We start from the raw sequence: 18,477 nt of genomic DNA, 5'->3' as shown, positions 1-18,477 counted from the left end.
GCAAACGAGCAGTAATAATACTCCATGTCCGCTCATTTTTATAATCAGTCGGTGAAGGTAAAATCAGGAAATGGCACAAATTAATCAGTTATGATTTGAATAGAATACAATGCCTACAAGCACCCTATGAAAAGAGAAATGTAACAAAATTAACATTTATATCCATAATAAACCATTGAACTTGGAGGAGAGGTGTGTCATGTACAATATAAATCTAACTTAAAGAGACGAGTTCCGAGCGAAGTTTTAAAACTGGTGGAAGCATAGAGTGGCGCCAGTCCAGTAAATGGCATGAGGAAGGAGTGCATCAGCATCGTACCAGATTCTTCAAAAATGACCACAAAATGAACTAGACAGGAATAGGGAGCCCCTTCTTTGCCATGCTATCAAGAACATCATTGAGAGCTTGACAAAGGCCCATGATCTGCAAAGATTAGCAATGTTGTCAACACTAGTATCATTTCAATAATAAAACCTTGAAAACAAGAAAGACGGAGCTTGGTATAACGAAAGTCCATTTTCATGAAAAATGTTTTTTCGGTGTTTGATAGAGAGCAGAAAATGTTATATAACACATTAAAACTTGATCAAGTTATCAACAAATTAAAGAGTGTTCTGATGAATATGTTTAGATCTAGAGACATACTAATAGACATCAATGAACCACACCCTTTTCCTTTCTCCTTTTTAGATTTCAAACGGAAAAGGTAGATTTCCATGAGAAAAGAAACATAAAGTAGATTCCAAGCATGTTAGAAACTAAATCACCTGTTGATCCCATTGTTGCAGCTCTTCAGTGTCATCCTCAAAATGTATGACGCCCTCAACCTGACAATAAAATCAACTTAAATTAATAGATGCTAAAACTACAATTCAACTCATTTTTTTGTCTCCAACCATATTTATCCAGTTTGATATTACATTTGCATATATTGCTCGTTAAATACATCTCGTGTGATAGTCACTGATAATTACTATACAATGGCTTAAAAACAAATTTATCATATGTGATAAATCTTCCACATCAAACTACAATCCAGGCATATTACTATCAGCATTACGGGTATCATCTCCTCTTCTTTTCAAGGACAAAGATAGAAATGTGTAGATGGCATTATTAATTGAGAAATTTACCTGATCAATGGATCCCCGCATTCTATCTTCGAAAATCATTCTTGAAGCAATTTTCTCAGCCTTCATGACAAAAATTGTTATAACAGAATAAGTTACAGATGAAAATGAAGCCGCACAGTTGTTAATTGATTTTGGTACCCAAAACAGCCATGGAAAGCAATAAGAGTGATGGCAACACTTTGACATGAAGCAATAGTAAACTGATCTTAGTACATAAAAATGGAAATCAATATGCAAGAATGGGAGAGGCATTTGTACATAAAAATGGAAATCAATATGCAAGAATGGGAGAGGCATGTCCAAATACTGTGAAGAAAACAGTATTTGACATGTAAGATTGTGTTGGTTGTGTGGTGTTTAAATTACTTGTCAGGCAAGACAACAGCAAACTGATCTTAGTACACTAAAAATGGAAATCAATAAGCGAGAATGGGAGAGGCATGTCCAAATACTGTGAAGCAGCGTCTTTTTCTCAAAAACAGACTTCTACTAGAAGACCTCAAAGGCTGAGCAGCATAGGCTAAGAATCAACTTCAAAAATGCATTAAAATAATATCACCTTCTCTATCATCCTGATAGCGTTTACAGTTTAAACTTGACTTGTGGATTTACCCAGAAACAATGCATAAGTAGGATGATGGAGATATGCTTTTTGCAGCATAGCATGAGAGAACAATTTATCTGTTTCTTCATTTGATAATTGCTTTGAAGATTAAATGTCGCTCAATAAATGGTCCAGAAAGGACCACTAAGAATTACTGCAAATAGATTAACCGAGCCACCAACCGCCCTAAAAGGCTAAAACCTCCTATTTTCGTATATTTCCTACAATAGTCGCAACTGCTATGCATCAACTCGGGCTAGTGGGTTGACAACAAAACCCAAATAATTAGCCCAAGAACAGCAAAAATTAAGAAAATAAGCTTAGCAACATCATTAGGTACCTTTTGAGGAGGAATGCCCAACAAAGTGCCCAACTCATCAAAACTGTCACAGATTAATGAGGGGATTTAGCTTGAGATAATAGAAAAGCATGAGCTATGAAAAATCTAAATCACAAAAAACAAGGGAAAGATAAGCTTCCTTTCTACCTTATATTTGTATAAAGTTTGCTAGCACTCAAGAGATTGTGCTCAATCATAGCACGATCCAGAACTGTGAAGTTATCAGGTAAAAGTGCTTGCTGTAGGAAACACAAAAAAATAAGATACACTGCGAATATCAGATAATGTATTTTGACATTTTGAAAAAAAAGCAATACCCAAAAAAAGGGGAACCTGATGTGGTTTCAACTCTTCTGCAAAAGCATCAATTTCAGGTTTTCTCAAGATTCTTTCTAGATAGACCTGAATATTTCAAATTAAACAAAACTTAATTTTTTTAAAGAATAATATCTACGTAAAAAATCTGACACAACACTATATGCACATAAAAAATCCACACTCAAATGCAAAGAGGTTATAGCATACAGGCAACTCGGTACAAGTAAAGAGAGTGGAGACAGAGCTATGCAAATTGTATGAAGCAGCAAGTGAAGTACCTTCTGCAAGATTGGGTAGATTTTCAATTTGGAGCAACGCTCATCCTGTTATCCAAAATAAGTAAAAAAGAAAAATTGTTATAGCAAAACTGAACAAATAGCAGATAGGAGGGGATCAGTGTAGGCAGTTATGACTACATAGTGGCAGATCTCAACTGGAAGTTGCCCAAGAAAACTAATTAACCTCAAATTTTCAAAGGTTATGGTAACAGCAAAATTTTAGCAGGTATTAGACAACAGAATGACATGTCCACCAAATATAAAATCACCTATCTGTGGTTAGTTGTAAGATTACGCATTGCCTTCTGGAAATCGTGGGCTGCTAGGGTAACCGAGTAAGGTCTGCGTAGACCCCCACGATTTCCAGAAAGGAATATATCTTACAACTGGGGGTCTACACAGACCTTACTCGGTTACCCTACCTCATAAGGATGGAAAGGATTATAGCTTATAACATCATAATTACAAATGACATTACTAACTTCAATAATTCAAGATACATTCATGATAATATTAATCCCAATACTCAAATAAATAAAAATATCATTAAATCATTCATTCAACAACTCCACAGAAGATAACTTCCACAACAACCTGCCCATTAGTTGCACTCTTTGACAATAACAATCAAAACATTTAAAGCTCTAAGTCATTGCATCCTTACTTTGTACAGTGTGGCAAGTACACGAGATCGTTGAGGACCTGCTGCAGCCAAAATTGTGCACGTCACAGCAGCTGCCAGAGCTTGCTCTAAGGCAGCTTCATCGATTTCTCTGTAGCGTAAAGAATCATAAAGCTTCATGCTGTGCTCAATTAAATAAAGGAGGCATAGTACCAACAAAGATCACAGACATCAGGATGTGTATAACATTATTCAAGACAAAAGCTAAACCTTTGGTCTTGGAACATAAGCATATTCTTAGTTTTCCTAAGCCGTAGACCTTATCAGTTCCGCTTGGATTGCAGATTATATTGCCCATATACACAAAGAACAAGAGTTAAAGTGTCTGCTACCTTTTCCTAAGAGCTTGCAAATATATAATATGCACTCACTAGCCAGACAATTTTAAATACTCAAAAATCGTTGAGAGAAGCATTATTTTAACATAATGTATTTTCTGGAAAACTTACTCGTCACCAATTTGTCGCTTCTCAATCTGAGAAATGTCATAGTAACGCAAGGCAGCTTCCAAGAATTTTCTCTTCAAATCCAAAATCCTAGCATAGCAAACCTGAAATAATCATTCATGAAATAGTTGACATATTAGCCAGTGACGGTGACATGCTCAAAAATAAAAAATGCCCTAGATCATATGATAACAACCTTGTACTGCAAATTCAATACTTCATTCTTAATGTTGTTAACTTTAAAGGAAGCTTTATTTATAAACGCTTCTGCATTAACTGCATCATCATCCTGCCAAAGAAGGAATTGGACACTGTTAGAAACTTAGAATGCCAAAGAGAACCAAAATAATGGAAGTAGACTGAACTTTTTCAGATCAATGCATATAAACAGCAGACAATAGCAGGGTGCATAGTAGCAGTACAGGAACCAAATCTACAACTCTAATTTTCCTTTTGATAGTAACCAGAACAATACAATTGAAAGGAAACCAAGATACTTAGAATGTACATAGCACACTAGTTAACAAGTCACATTAGCACCGTTAAAGGTTTACTCATCAAGAAGAAAGACAACATCGGTACAACGTGCAGAATAAATGCCATATAGAAAGGAGCTCACATGCTACATATTCATTTGTTACCTTTTTCTTAACAAAAATCAGTGCACACTCATTTGTTTCCTACTAACGTTCCTGAAAGTATTTAACGATTCAGAACTAGACCAAATTTCTAACCGGGGAACACCAATTACTGTCTCTTTTTTTTTTTCCAAGAACGCCATCAGTATTAATTGAGAACCTCCCGGAAAAGGTTTCTACTTCCAACAAACTTAACATTGACGGATCCTCATTAGGAAACCCAAGCCAGGGGGAATCGGCAGGGTGGTGTGCTTCGAAAAATAAATGGTGATTGGAGAGATATCCTATCACCACAAATAGTCTTAACTGAATTGCTAGCTCTTATGCAGAAAATTCAAGTTATCGAGAGCTAAACAGGGTTGTGGACCTCCTCGCGAAGGAAGGAGCTAGGGAAAACTCCTTTTTAAATCGTGGTTTCCATGTCAACTTGTACGCACCTCGACTAATTTCACGGGGTACCTGCTACATCCCACCAACATAGGTACTGATAACTCTATCCACCAAGGCTTGGACAAAATGGAAAAGAATCACCTCGCTTTTTTGTCTCCGCTGGGAATTGAACCTAAGGCCTCACAGTTCTCAACCCTCTTCATTGACCACTAGGCTATACCCTTGGGTGCAGCTAAGAAAAAACTCTTTTTTGTAGACAAAACTTTTGGTGATTCCTTAGGTGTTTGAAGCAGTTTGGGCAAACATACTAGAAACTACTTTTGATCGGTAAAGGAAATTGATGATAAAGTTGTACATACCTATATAATATAGAAATAAAAAAGAAGGAAAGAAAGATTTTTCCTTTATCTAATGTGTTGTCTCATGTGTAACTATCTTTTTCAATTGTGAGATATGGTTGTGTGGACTATAGTTTACTCATGGAGATTCTATAACTATTACAAAAATGGAAAGTTCAACGCAATGCATTTTTTTTAATTGGAAACAGCTACTAATTCATGATATGGCATGTACAGAATCAAAAGTTCATTCTAGATTCTATGAGAATTTTTAAGAAAGCCTTCTGTATAATATTCCCGTAATCAATACGCTTGCACTACAACAAAGCCCTATAGCTCAAACTAGCAAGTTATTAATTGTTTTCTTATAAATATTAACTATTAGTTAACCAAACTAAAAAAATTGATAGGTCACTCCAGCACATATATTGATGAATTGATTTCGCCTCTTCCTCTTTAGAGCAGATCAATTGTCAGGAAAGTTGAAAGGTGCACTACCAAACCAAACAAGGATCGTTAACTTGGAGATGTTTACTTGGCATTAGAAGTATAGAAAGAAAAGAAAAGAAAAATCCAACCTCCAGATAGAGACGAGCAATTTGGACACATTTTGAAATTCTGAATGTATCATCAACGAATCTGCAGAGAAGCAGTGCGAAGATAGAAATTTCAGCTTCCAAAGAAAAGTTAAGGGACACAGCAGCAGGCAAGCAAAGATAAGTAGAAGTATAACACAGACCTCATTGCAGAGTCTAAATCGATGCCACTAAGCATCTGAGCTGCTTTTGACCATTGTTGCTCAGACTCATATAATTCTGCAAGTTTTTCCCGAATGATCAACACCTGAAAAGATGGGATTTTGTTTTAGAAATGAGCAGGAAAAACATAAAAGATCAAAAGAACCTGTATGTGGAGATCTCTTGATGACACATTTAATTGGAAGTGGAATGAAGATAATGCGCTTTACTCTTTCATTTGTAGCTGGATTAGTCCTTTGGTTGGGCTAACTTGAATCAGTTTAGTTTTTCACTAAGCCTCATCTGAGTGCTATATACTATTAGCTCCTTGATTACGGCCCCTCGATCTTATTAGCTTAGTAGCAGCCGTGGAAGTTATAGTAGTTCTAGCAGAGTAAGCTAGAAGATGACCACAACAGACAATATGCTGAGTTCCAATTTTGACCTTCATTTGTACCATTTTCTCAAAACTAAAATACTCGAGACACATCAAATTTTAAGATAACTATGATTTCCGGAAAAACTTTTTAATCGCAAGATAAACAAATAATTCTGTGACTATGGCGCTAGCCCACTCTCACAAAATTCAGTTCTTAAAATCACTTCCATCGAAAAGGAATCAAAGGTGTCAATGCAATAGTTCCATCCAACACCAACTCAAAAAACACACTTCATAATAAACAACCCCATGGTCCCAATGTGGGTTGTGGCCCGTGTATTGAGTTCCTGGTACTACACTCAAATTCTTTTCTAGCCTATTATTTTAACTGGTTTTAATAAAAATAAAGATGCTAACTTTAATGGTCAATTAGAATGAGATTATTTTCTGAAAGACAATTATTTAGAAATCTGCCATCCTTTTTTCTGATAAGTACTTCCCATCCCATCATTAATAAAAGAACGTGATTTCAATCATTAAAACAGGCCTTCTCTTTAGGTAGCAGAGATGTTGTCATGCTGATTCAATAGTTCTCTTTCTACATACTATGTTCCTCTCTGTATTTTTTCTTGATAGAGCATTCTTGCTGTTCTCTTATGAAGTTCTAAGAAATGAAATTACAAACATCCAAATGCTACACCCTTACAAATACATATGCACCACCTGATGCAACAGACAAAGCAAAATAAAAGACAAACTGATGCTAGTGACATTCTGAAGCACCAAATTTTAGAGATATATAAGGCATTAATGTAAGTCCAAGTATCGTTCACTATGGGCTGCAAAGGAGTTGTCAAGAATCTGACAAGAAACAAAATAGAAACATCAAAGCATACTTGTTCTTCAAAGGACACCACACGAGGCTGTATCTGGTTGAGAGTATAGTGTGCTACTTCCTTTTGAACATCAGGTTCCAATCTATCGAATTCCTGGGCAAATGTCTGCAATAGCTGTCTAGATACCACCAAGGGCACGTCATCCGATAGCACTGCATAATGTACACACTCAATCAAACAACATCGGCTCAACCCCAAATTAGTTAAAATCTGACTATAAATATTCTATTTAGATTTCAGCTGAGAATATACAACGTGAATATAAAAATTACAGGAAAAATTAAGATTAGACAGCTGGATGGTAATTGCACTGCATAGTCATACACAATCTCAATCAAACAGTGGCTCAATCCCAAACCAACTGGAATATGACTGCATAAATTGTCTATACATATTATTTCAGCTAGACGTATACAACATGAAAAATAAAACAAGTAGCAAAATTATGATTAGATAGTAACTACACTGCATAATCGTACAGTCTCAATCAAACAGCAGCTCAATCTCAAACCAGTTAGTATCTGACTATATAAATCATCTATATGTATTTCAACCGAGAAATCTACAACATGAACATAACATTAACAGAAAATTGTGATGAAATAGTTGCTGCAATGCATAAATCACACACAATCTCAATCAAACAGCAACTCAATCCCAAACTAGTAAGAATATGACTATATATAAATCTTCTATATCTATTTCAGCTGAGAGACATAAAACATGAATGCAAAATAAATAGCAAAATTATGATGAGATAGTAACTGAACTGCATAGTCGTAAAAAACTTAAATCAAAATAACGGCTCAATCTCAAACCAGTTAGAATCTAACTATATATATCTTCTATATCTATTCCAGCTGAGAAATATACAACATGAAGATAAATTAACAGCAAAATTATAATGAGGCAGTAACTGCCCTGCATAACCGAACACATTCTCAACCAACCAATGGCTCAATCCCAAACCAGATAGAATATGACTATATAAATCTTCTAACATCTATTTCAACTGAGAAATATAAGACATGAACATAAAATTAACAGCAAAACTGTGATGAGATTATAACTGGCGCGACATAATTGTACACAATCTCAATCAAACAACCTCTCAATCTCAAACCGGTTACAATCTGACTATATGAATCTTCGAACATCTATTTCAGCTGAGAATTATAGAACATGAACAAACAATTAACAGCGAAATTATGATGAAACAACGAGAAAAACTTACTGTGGTCGATGAATTGCTTGGCTTGTTGGATATCGCTTGATGCGAGAACGGTGGACAGAATGTGCTTGTACTGTTCGATTTTCTGGCGTTGGTCGCTGATCGCAGAGGCACTAGCGAACGCACTCTCCATTGCGATTTAGGGTTTACCTCTGAACTAATCTTCTCGAAAACGCAATTTGGAGTGTCTCGTCGTGTTCTTTTTCGAAGCGTTAATGGAGCTTATGAACCAAAATTTTGGCCTATAAATAGGGATTTGAAAGTCGATTTATAATCTGTTGCCCGCTGTGGTATATGGGCTCGGACACAACTTCGAACTAATTTAATTTTTTTAAAAAGAAAAAGTGATAAAATTATTATTCCGGTTCAAATTTATGTAGGGGCAATTTTTACATATAGCATATATAAATTTTATATTTGTATGTTATAACAAAGTTTATATAATTGCGCTCCATAACAAATATATATCATAGCAAATATATATATGTATAATTTGTTATACATATACAATTGAAGCGAATTGTATAAAACAAAATGTATAAAACGAGAAAGAGAAAGAGACTTGGGCAGAAAATTGTATAAAACAAATTGTATAATTATAAGTGTATAAGACGATTATATGCAATTTGAATTTGTATAAAATGAGAAAGAGAGAATGACAAAAGAGATTTAGGCAGGGAGTATACAATTAAATCAAATTGTATAAAACGAGAAAGAGAGAAATTATATACAATTTGAATTTGTTAAAACGAGAAAGAGAGAGACAAAAGAGACTTGGGCGAAAGAGTACTTTTATTGTATAATTATAAATGTGTAGGACAAAAATATACGTATTTATATGTGTACATACAATTTTCTCTCGATTTATATGATTAGAAACACAATTTATACAATTCTATTGTATAAAGCGAGAGAGGTGAGTGATAGGGAGAGAGAGAGAGAGTGGCGAGCGAAAATATGAGGGAGAATGAGACTGACAAACAGTTTGCTATGAAACACAAATAAATCAAACAATAGCTATTATATTTATTTTATATTATTAATTTATTATTTTATACATTTACCTAAAAGTTATTGAAAATCAAATTACAATCTAACAAGTCAAACACAATTTCACAGCATTAACTTACTGTTCTTGAATTATCAAATTAATGATTTATCAATTCATACTCAATTTCCTTAGTAGTAAATTAATAATCTATTAAAAAATATCATACTTATATTCATACTGTAGATATATAAATACATATTATTAATTTTAAAGATTCGTTTAGTGTTGAAATAGTAAGTCAGTATATAAGTGAATATTTACTAAATAAATATTCATGTGCATGCATTTTGATAAGATTAGTCCTCCATATATATTTTTTTTTATTGTGATTCATAATAATAGAATACTAATTTATGTAGATATAAAAATATATATATATATTTTTTAGGAGATTAATATACTGGTAGTGAGTATGAAAGAATTGAGCAAAAAATGATTAAATTTATGTGTCATCTGATAATCACTAATTTAATATCGAACTATCTATTAGCCGATTTAACCGAATAATACATTTAAAAATCATGTAATAAGTCAAATTATCAAGAATAATTATTTACCTAGTCCATTCAATAAATAATCCTCGTGACATCGTTTGAATTATTGAAAAATTTTAAGAAAAAAAAAAAGACTTCATTAAAGATGTGATACGGGAGGAACAACTCATTAAAGATTAAACAATTATGAATTATTCACCCATTTAGTAAGAATATTGATGGTGCAATATATTTAGCATTATTATATACTCATTTTGTTTACTTTTACTTGTCAATTTTTCTAAAATAAATTTCTATTTTTACTTGTCACTTTGACATATCAAGAAAAGACAATTATATTTTTTCATATTTAGTATTAGCATTAAACACTCTTTCTTCAATTTATTTTCAAGATTTAATACTACTAAATATCATTCAATCGGAACAATTTGATAAGATACATTTTTCATATTATTTTATTAATAATTTGTCAAAATATGACAAATAAAAGTGAACGAGTGGAATAGTAATATTCATGATGATTCTTGTTTTGATTAGATTTGGAAGAATCAAATAGTCCAATTCCGTGATGATATTTGTATAGTCTAGACTAGAATTGCATTTGGAGATATCTTTAATTAAGAAAATAAAAATTATTCAGTAAGACACAAGCTTCAAACCTTCAAAAAAATTACTAATATATATATCATCTGAAAAACTCAAATTGCATTTACGGTACGCATTCATCTGCATTTAGCTTAGCTTAACGTAGTTTAAATTAAATTTAAATCCATACAAAATGAGTACATACTTTAAATTTTATATTCTATAAATATCATATAATTAAAAGACGTATATCAAATTTATCGACATATAAAAAAGAGGTCATCATCCACTTTTGACAACCACCATTTCATAGCCTTGATCTTTATTTAACCTTCATTTGTTGTGATACACAAGATTAGCAAAAAAAATCAATTTTTAATTAACAATCCAAACACTCAATATCTACCGCACTAACTATCGTTGTTTAGCTTCCATTTTCTTAGCTCGGGTAACCGGAAAAGTTCTTCTTCCATCTATCGTTGTTGGTTTTGTGTCGAATGGCAGAGCCGTCAATATCTCTCGCTTATAAGGCACGATCAGAATTTGTGCTGTTATTCCTTTGAGTTTTTAATGAAACTTGCTTTGAAATGTGATTAGATCTAGTATTATGATTTCTTCAACAAGATTACTCTTAATAATATTTAAATTTAATTAAAATGGGTCAAAGTGGGTGAACATCACGCACACCTTCATAGATGCTGATATGGATAAAAATAATCTATTTATAAATTTTGTGGGGTAATAGGACGTTCACAGAGGTATCTGATATTATTCTGGATGTCAATGCTTTCTTGGAACATATGCAGCTGTTGTGCTAATGTAACTGGTGTATGCTATTTGTGGAGACACATTTTAAGGTGAAAATATTAGATATATCCCAGTTATGCAGCAATTCCATCAGGTGCATTTATCCTCTACATTTACATTTGGAACACTTAATTGATAAATTGCCCTTGATGACTTTGAAGCTGAGAGGGTTACCATGCCTTGAAGTAATTGACATCAAATTTCTGGCAATTTTGACTGCTTTATCTGAAATCGAAGGTAATAAATTGAGTGATGTCATTGACAGAAGCATCAAATGAAGCTTCATCTGAGACAATCTCACATGATTTTTGATCTTTTTTTTTTTTTGAGAAAGCACATGATTTTTGATCTTTGTGATTGACAAACATAGATATTTATTTGGCTCTGTTTGGCCTAGATCTGTCTGAATATTCTTTGGTAATTGTTATTCGTGTTGATAACTTTCTTCACATGGTTACTGTTCTTATTTTACAGGACCAAGTGATGCACCAGCACCTCTTGCTACAAATAACTTTGAGGCTTTTCTGAATGTTCCTGCATTCCTACGTCCTCATACTCAGATATATTGCACAAGGTATTGATTTAGTTTCTTGAGGAATCCTTTGTTATATTTCCAATGTACAAGTATGAGAATGACCAAGGAACTATTACATCAAAAAATGAATGTTGTCATTAGTTTTTACCTACCTTATAAATAAAAGAATGTGGTGATTAGTAAAAGAACCGAGAAGTTTATTTTGTTAGTATTGTGGCTCGAGATGGATGGAATACAAACACTGCCCTCTGCGAGAACTCGCTGAATAAATTGGGTATTAACTCAGTTTTGGATGAGATAATCTGGAAGTCTCATTATCTGTGCTAAGTTCAGTGATTTGAAGTAGTTGAATTTTGCTATCTTTTGATTTGGTATAGTGAAAGCATCATGTCCACATGGATTAGCTTAATTTGTGTCTTAGTTAACAAGTTTGAGCCCTGTGCCAAGTGACCTAGTAGGGAAGTCTGCCCCATTATCCCCGAGTTTTGGTTGGAAATTCATGTAAAGTGAAAGCATCATAGTTTACTACTGCATCTCTTCAATTTTAGAAACCTGCTGATGTATTTCTTTCCATATATCATACCCACTAGTTTTGGACATGTGCCCAAGCAAGCACTACATATGGTATGAGTCAATACTAGAACCACATCGTAATGAGTATCACAATAATATTTTTTTCCACTTAATCACTTTTAATTCATTTATAATATAAGTTTAATTCATATTATAAAGAATAATTTTTTATTCACATATAATACAAATTTTAATGATAATAATTTCTTATCCGACATTTTAATTCACTTGTAATATAATGTGCTAAATTTTTACCAAACAAGCATAAGATATTTTAAGAAACAATTATAATTCATATATATTGCATACATAATTCACTTTTAATAGATATGACATATTTAACATAATATTGTTATAAATGATAATAAATAAAAAATATTGTTAAAATTAATAATTTTTTATTAAGATGTATCAATTTATGTAATTTTTTCAAAAAAATATTTGGGGGAAGATTGTGGAGAACTGAAAAAAATGTACATTAGTTGAAATTTTTGCTTTTTTAGGAGACGTGTAATATGATGACATGCGGTTTCCTCGGTACGTACTACTCCAAAAATTGCACGCTTCTTATTTGCACTAAAGCAAAAAAATATAGAATTATTTTAATTATTAAATAATTCAAATATAATTAAATTAATTATCAAATAACCCAAATCTGTCATCACTAGTAATAGAGTATTTTTCCCTTTTTAAGTTAAAAATATGAGTATTTTTCCTTTTTTAAGTTAAAAATATGAGTATTTTTCCTTTTTTAAGTTAAAAACCATTCATTATTTATTAATATAATAGGTAAAGGAATAGTTAAAAATATGAGTATTTTTCCCTTTTTAAGTTAAAAATCATTCATTATTATTAATATAATAGGTAAAGAAATACTCTATTTTTGATATCAATAAATTTAAACTTAAACCCTCAGCTGTCGTCATTGTGGAAATCAAAATTGTAAGAAATTTTAATCCTCGTTTCTGCTAATATGTTAGGTATAAATCTTCTCAGAAATCATCCTGAAATTGTTCGTGAATCTCAACGCCGTCGATTTGCCAATGTCGATGTTGTAGATGAAGTTATTCAACTTGACAAACAATGGTGTCAACGTATGTAATTAACTTTCTTTTCAAATTTTAACCATTCTTTCGAAATCTGTGAGAATATTATTGTAAATACATGAGTTTTTTTTTGAATATTTCAGGACAGTTCGAGATTGATAATTTGCGAAAAGATTTCAAAAAGATCACCAAAGAAGTTGGCAAGCTAAAAAATGTGAGTGAGACTCTTTTATTTAGTTTTCCTTTTATCTTAATTTTCGTGCTCGAAAACTGAATCATATATTCATTAATAAAGTGTGGTGAGGATGCGAGTCAAAAAATTGAAGACGCTGCAGAGAAAAGCTTTTAATTGAAAAAAAAGAGATACAAGTACAAGAGGCTCGAACCACTTTGTATTCCAAGTTGGAAATCATTGGTAACGTCGTGCACGATTCAGTCCCAGTTAGTAATGATGAGGTATAGTGTATATATATCCATTTTGCTGTTCTGTAGTCGCATAATATTCATATTATTTTTGTAGCCAAATAATGTTATAGTTTGGACTCATATTATTTTTGTTGGCAAATAATGTTATAGTTCGGACTGTTGAATCCATCCCATTGTTTTAGTCAACTTTAACTATTCAATTGGTACAAGCAATTGTTAAAAAGGAATAGTAATTGGAGTTGAAAAGAAAAGATTTGGTAGTTGGCAAATTGGTAAGATTTGCAACCATTTTTGATTTTGCTATATTTACCTATGTCATTAGTGACATAAGCATGGTTTTATCCTTCTATAAATAGAGCATTCTTGCTCATTTGTAGAACACACCAAGTTAGAGAGAAAAACCATTTTGAGAGCAAAGTGAGGTATTCCATAGACTATACAAAAAAATAGTCTGTGAAGAAAAATAGAGTGTGAGCGATATTTTAGTAAGACGGAAACCAAAAGAGTGTTGTTCCTTTTGAGTGTGTAGTAGTCACTTTGAGTATTGTATTCGTGACTACACAGTGTAAAGTTCCTTACTATAGGAATATCAGTTGCTCCTCTTGGCTCGTGATTTTTTCCCTTATTCAGAAGGGTTTCCACGTAAAATTCTTGGTGTCGTTATTTTCCCATTTTATTTCCGTTACTTTTACCATATATATTTTTGTGCTTGTCCGCGTTTTCCTAACAAACCTGGGGAGATAAGCGGACTGGGTCTTAAAAGTCATGTTGATCTCGTCAAAACGCTTGGAATAGCAGATATAACAAAGGGAAAACCAAAATTTTCAAATTAAGTTGAATATTCAATTTCACAAAGCCTCAGATTTGTTAGTTGATTATATAGGTGCAAATGTGGCTGGAGGAAGAGGTTACTATTTGAAAGGAGCTGGTGTACGTCTTAATCAAGCGTTGATTAATTTTGCACTTGATTAAATGGAATTGTATTTAAAATATCTCACAAGAAAATAGAATTGTATTTTCCATCATGCATTGAATTCATATGTCAGAATGAATAGTTATATTATTCAACTTAGGGGTAAAAAAATGTGAAAATTCTTAGAAGTTTCAAAAATTAAAAATATCATGATGTTATTGTACCTCGTTCACATTCTATGTACACAAATAACTTTGAACTAAGACTTCGTTTTCTTTTGTATGTTAGAATGGCATGGGTCCATATCATGTCCAATCAAAAATTAAATTCCCTACTTTACTATATTATATTTGAGGAAATTATTTTGCATAATATTGTTAGTATGGAGATTTCAAATTAGATTTGCAGGTTTTTTAAAATTTGACTTTCGATCTCGATTTATGAAGACTTAATTCTTGATCCAAACAAGGGGCCTAACTTAAAAGTAGACTCCTGATTTTCAGAAGTTACTCGATATATATAGAACCCAAATTCGGACCCTCAACTTAGAAATCGATTCGTAACATTGATCCAAACTCTCAATTCGAAATTTGAACGTGAGCTTGATATTGACCTCAGACCTTGATATACGAATTGACTCTGAGTTGAAACCGACTTTAAACCCCAATCCAAGACTTAAACCCTGAACCTGAATCGTACTTTCGACCCGACTCCCAACCATGATTTAGGAACCAACACCTGATTTCGACTCGGATAGAGGTTAGATGAAATCGAAAGTTGGATTTCAAGCTCTTTCAAAACATAATTTAGACATTTGACATTCGAAACCTACATACTAATCCCAACTAATTAATTATTCAAATTTGCACATAATTAATAAGCCCCACGGCACGGGGGATTCCAATTAAATAAAATTCTGAATTCACATATACCTTTTTCATTAAACGAAAACAAAATTCATTTCCAGTGGTCTCTTAGTCATTTATACAAGTTACTATATGTACTGAAATCTCGTAGCTTTAATTGCAAGATTAATATACCTAGAACTATTATAAACCAATGTGTATTAATTGAAGAGTCTGATATTATTTTACCAAAAATATTTGTATGTTAAAGACGTGACACCCCAACAAAGCTTCTACCCTCTACCCTCCAAAAATACTAGGTACCTTCCATTTTTTAAATCACTAAAGGTGTGTTCGATACAAAGGTTTTCAATTATTCTCAGTTGGATTAATCAAAATGTAGAAAAATATTTTCTTTAGGAACTTAAATTCCTTAATAATAAAAATGTTTTTTTCTGACAAGATTTTGACATGGATCAATTTGATTATTTATTTACCCTTATTTTAATTGAACCGAATTAAACATATCAAAATGCAGTATACCACATAATTAGACATATATACGTGTATCGAGCACATGGTTTCGACTTGGTCTCCATGCTTAATATACGTATGTAGAAAAAACTTAGCCATATTGTGCATGTTCACATTCATAAATTGACAAATACAATTACGTATGATAAGTTTCCCTTCCTCACTAGTCATTCAATTTAGGGCATGTATTCTATGAATGTAACTCCAAGTCTCCCACAAGTCATTCATTACATACAGCCAATCACATGGCTCATAATAATAAATAAATACGAAAGTAGAGTTGAATTTTGAATTTTAATTTTACGAATTTAATATATCGAATTTAATTATTAAACTCATCATTTTATATTTTAAGATACAATTAAACGAGAAACATAACGAATAATTTAAAACGAAAGGACTATTTAAATCTCTTCATTATAATTCACACATTAATTAATTTCTACCCCAATTATCTTTAAACCAAAATATCTTGTTGCATGAATTTCAACTTGCTGTAATTTTGTATTCATTATTTCAGAGTCTCCACTCTCTGACACTCTTTATGTTTTTTTGGGACTTTTCGAAAGAAAAGTAGACCTGAAAAAAAACGTGTTTACTAGCGCGGAATTGTTTTACTTTTAATAAAAAATCTCGAATTTGAATTTGAGTATAGCAAAAATTTATTGAGAGTGTCATTCCTGAATAAATCTTGCGCTCAGTTTAGGCTTCACTACAAATTCCAAACAATGAATGCACTATACTCAAAATGATTTTTAGTGACAATTAATTTACGATAATAACTTAATTGTCACTAAATATTTATTTCTAGTATCAATTAACACTCTTTGTATATATGTATCTAAAGCCATTAACGAAATTGAATTCAATTATAACTAACTAATGTCGATAAAGACATTAATATTCTTTATTAAACTTATCGCGTTTTATTTAGTGTATACCTAAATTTTGTGTATTCTTAGTTACCTCGTTTGTTCTTTCAGTTTTCAAGTACACCTTTAGCCCATTAGATGACACAAGATGATTGAAAATTGGGACACCAAAATAGTGGATAATAATAATTCTTACAAGTGCTGGAAATCATTGAAAGTAACTACTTTTGGGTATGTGACATGAGCAGCCCATGTGCATAAAAAGACAGTAATGGCCTCCAACTTTTGAAGTAGTGGAAATTGTCACTCATATATACAAGTAAAGTTCCAATGACAATAACCTTTGCCTAGGTATGTATGACTATCAAATGATGAAATTGATATGGATAAGATCTTTTATTGGAGCTATTAGTTACACATGTAGATATATATATATATACGATAACTAGCTTGTGTCTGATCTCAACTATTCTATTTGATATGTGCTTCATTAGTTCTACTAGTATCGATATCGTAAAAATTGTTACATTATAGAAGCTTAAGCAGAAGGTCCAGCTTCAAAACGGACATTTTTGGAATACTATAAATAAAAAAGGATCCTCTCTATAAACGTATAAATCGAAAAGCATCCTCTCTAAAAACACGTATGTAGTGTTCAAAAATATTAGCACAAACCTTTGGGCTAATTGTGCAGCCTTTGAAACTTGGAATGATGGGCTTTTTGAGTGAACTTTGTACCAACCGTACAATATCTGTTCATGGAAAAACTTTTGGGCCAATGTAGCCTTTAAATTTGGAAAAATTGTATATAATAGCAAACTAATAACCTAAAATAAATGGAATAGCTAGGGTTTGATTTAATTGTGCTCCATAGCAAACGTTAGCTAAAATTTGCCAGCGTCTCTCTCCCAGAAATCTCGCTTGCCACTCTCCATTCTCGCTCGCCTCTCTCGCTTTATATACAGAAGTGTATAATTTTGTTTCTGTTTTGTATAAAGCGAGAGAAAATTGTATATACACATGCAAAAATATATATCTTCGTGTTATACACTTAATTATACAATTTACAAACATTTTACTTCAAATATTGCAGAGAAAAAGGTCAACGAATTATACAATTGCGAATTATACATTTGCAGTGAAATACAATTTTCTCTAGCTTTATACAATAGAAGTGTATATATTGTGTTTCTGTTTTTGTATAAAGCGAGAGAAAAACATATATCTTCTTGCTATACACTTAATATTGCAGCGAAATAGGCCGTGAATTATACAATTGTGCATATACAATTGCAGCGAAATAGGCCAGTGAATTATACAATTGCAGCGAAATAGGCCAGTGAATTATACAATTGCAGCGAAATAGGCCAGCGAATTATACAATT

General features: G+C 32.3%; 2 protein-coding genes across 2 annotated transcripts; one reads left to right on the top strand and one right to left on the bottom strand.

Annotated features, from left to right (window-relative positions):
• Window positions 1–54: 54 nt before the first annotated feature.
• Window positions 55–8,673, bottom strand: LOC107015551 (COP9 signalosome complex subunit 4). Its single transcript, XM_015215862.2, has 14 exons — window positions 8,415–8,673; window positions 7,181–7,332; window positions 5,908–6,011; window positions 5,747–5,807; window positions 3,999–4,091; window positions 3,806–3,906; window positions 3,339–3,447; window positions 2,675–2,719; window positions 2,412–2,480; window positions 2,226–2,317; window positions 2,079–2,121; window positions 1,135–1,194; window positions 769–828; window positions 55–424 (listed from the first exon to the last, which is right to left on the bottom strand). The coding sequence occupies exons 1-14, from the start codon at window positions 8,542–8,544 to the stop codon at window positions 350–352; spliced, it is 1,194 nt and encodes a 397-aa protein (XP_015071348.1). The 5' UTR covers window positions 8,545–8,673; the 3' UTR covers window positions 55–349.
• A 2,478-nt stretch (window positions 8,674–11,151) lies between these two features.
• LOC114076729 (serine--tRNA ligase, cytoplasmic-like) lies at window positions 11,152–14,037 on the top strand. Its single transcript, XM_027916056.1, has 5 exons — window positions 11,152–11,585; window positions 11,823–11,922; window positions 13,437–13,550; window positions 13,646–13,716; window positions 13,798–14,037. The coding sequence occupies exons 2-5, from the start codon at window positions 11,877–11,879 to the stop codon at window positions 13,849–13,851; spliced, it is 285 nt and encodes a 94-aa protein (XP_027771857.1). The 5' UTR covers window positions 11,152–11,585; window positions 11,823–11,876; the 3' UTR covers window positions 13,852–14,037.
• The last annotated feature ends 4,440 nt before the right edge of the window (window positions 14,038–18,477 follow it).

The sequence above is a fragment of the Solanum pennellii genome, chromosome 4 (assembly GCF_001406875.1).
Source record: "Solanum pennellii chromosome 4, SPENNV200".
Classification (NCBI taxonomy): domain Eukaryota; kingdom Viridiplantae; phylum Streptophyta; class Magnoliopsida; order Solanales; family Solanaceae; genus Solanum; species Solanum pennellii.
This window is presented reverse-complemented; position numbering and strand designations above follow the sequence as displayed.

Bases quoted from the DNA above. Each gene is read 5' to 3' on its own strand.
- LOC114076729 (XM_027916056.1), top strand. From the start codon at position 11,877: ATGTTCCTGCATTCCTACGTCCTCATACTCAGATATATTGCACAAG. The intron at 13,551-13,645 runs GTATGTAATTAA...TGAATATTTCAG, and splicing joins TGACAAACAATGGTGTCAAC to GACAGTTCGAGATTGATAAT. The intron at 13,717-13,797 runs GTGAGTGAGACT...TCATTAATAAAG, and splicing joins AAGTTGGCAAGCTAAAAAAT to TGTGGTGAGGATGCGAGTCA.
- LOC107015551 (XM_015215862.2), bottom strand. From the start codon at position 8,544: ATGGAGAGTGCGTTCGCTAGTGCCTCTGCGATCAGCGACCAACGCCAG. The intron at 6,012-7,180 runs GTATGCTTTGAT...CCATCTTTTCAG, and splicing joins TGGTGTCCTTTGAAGAACAA to GTGTTGATCATTCGGGAAAA. The intron at 4,092-5,746 runs GTTGGATTTTTC...CTTCTTTGGCAG, and splicing joins TTGCTCGTCTCTATCTGGAG to GATGATGATGCAGTTAATGC.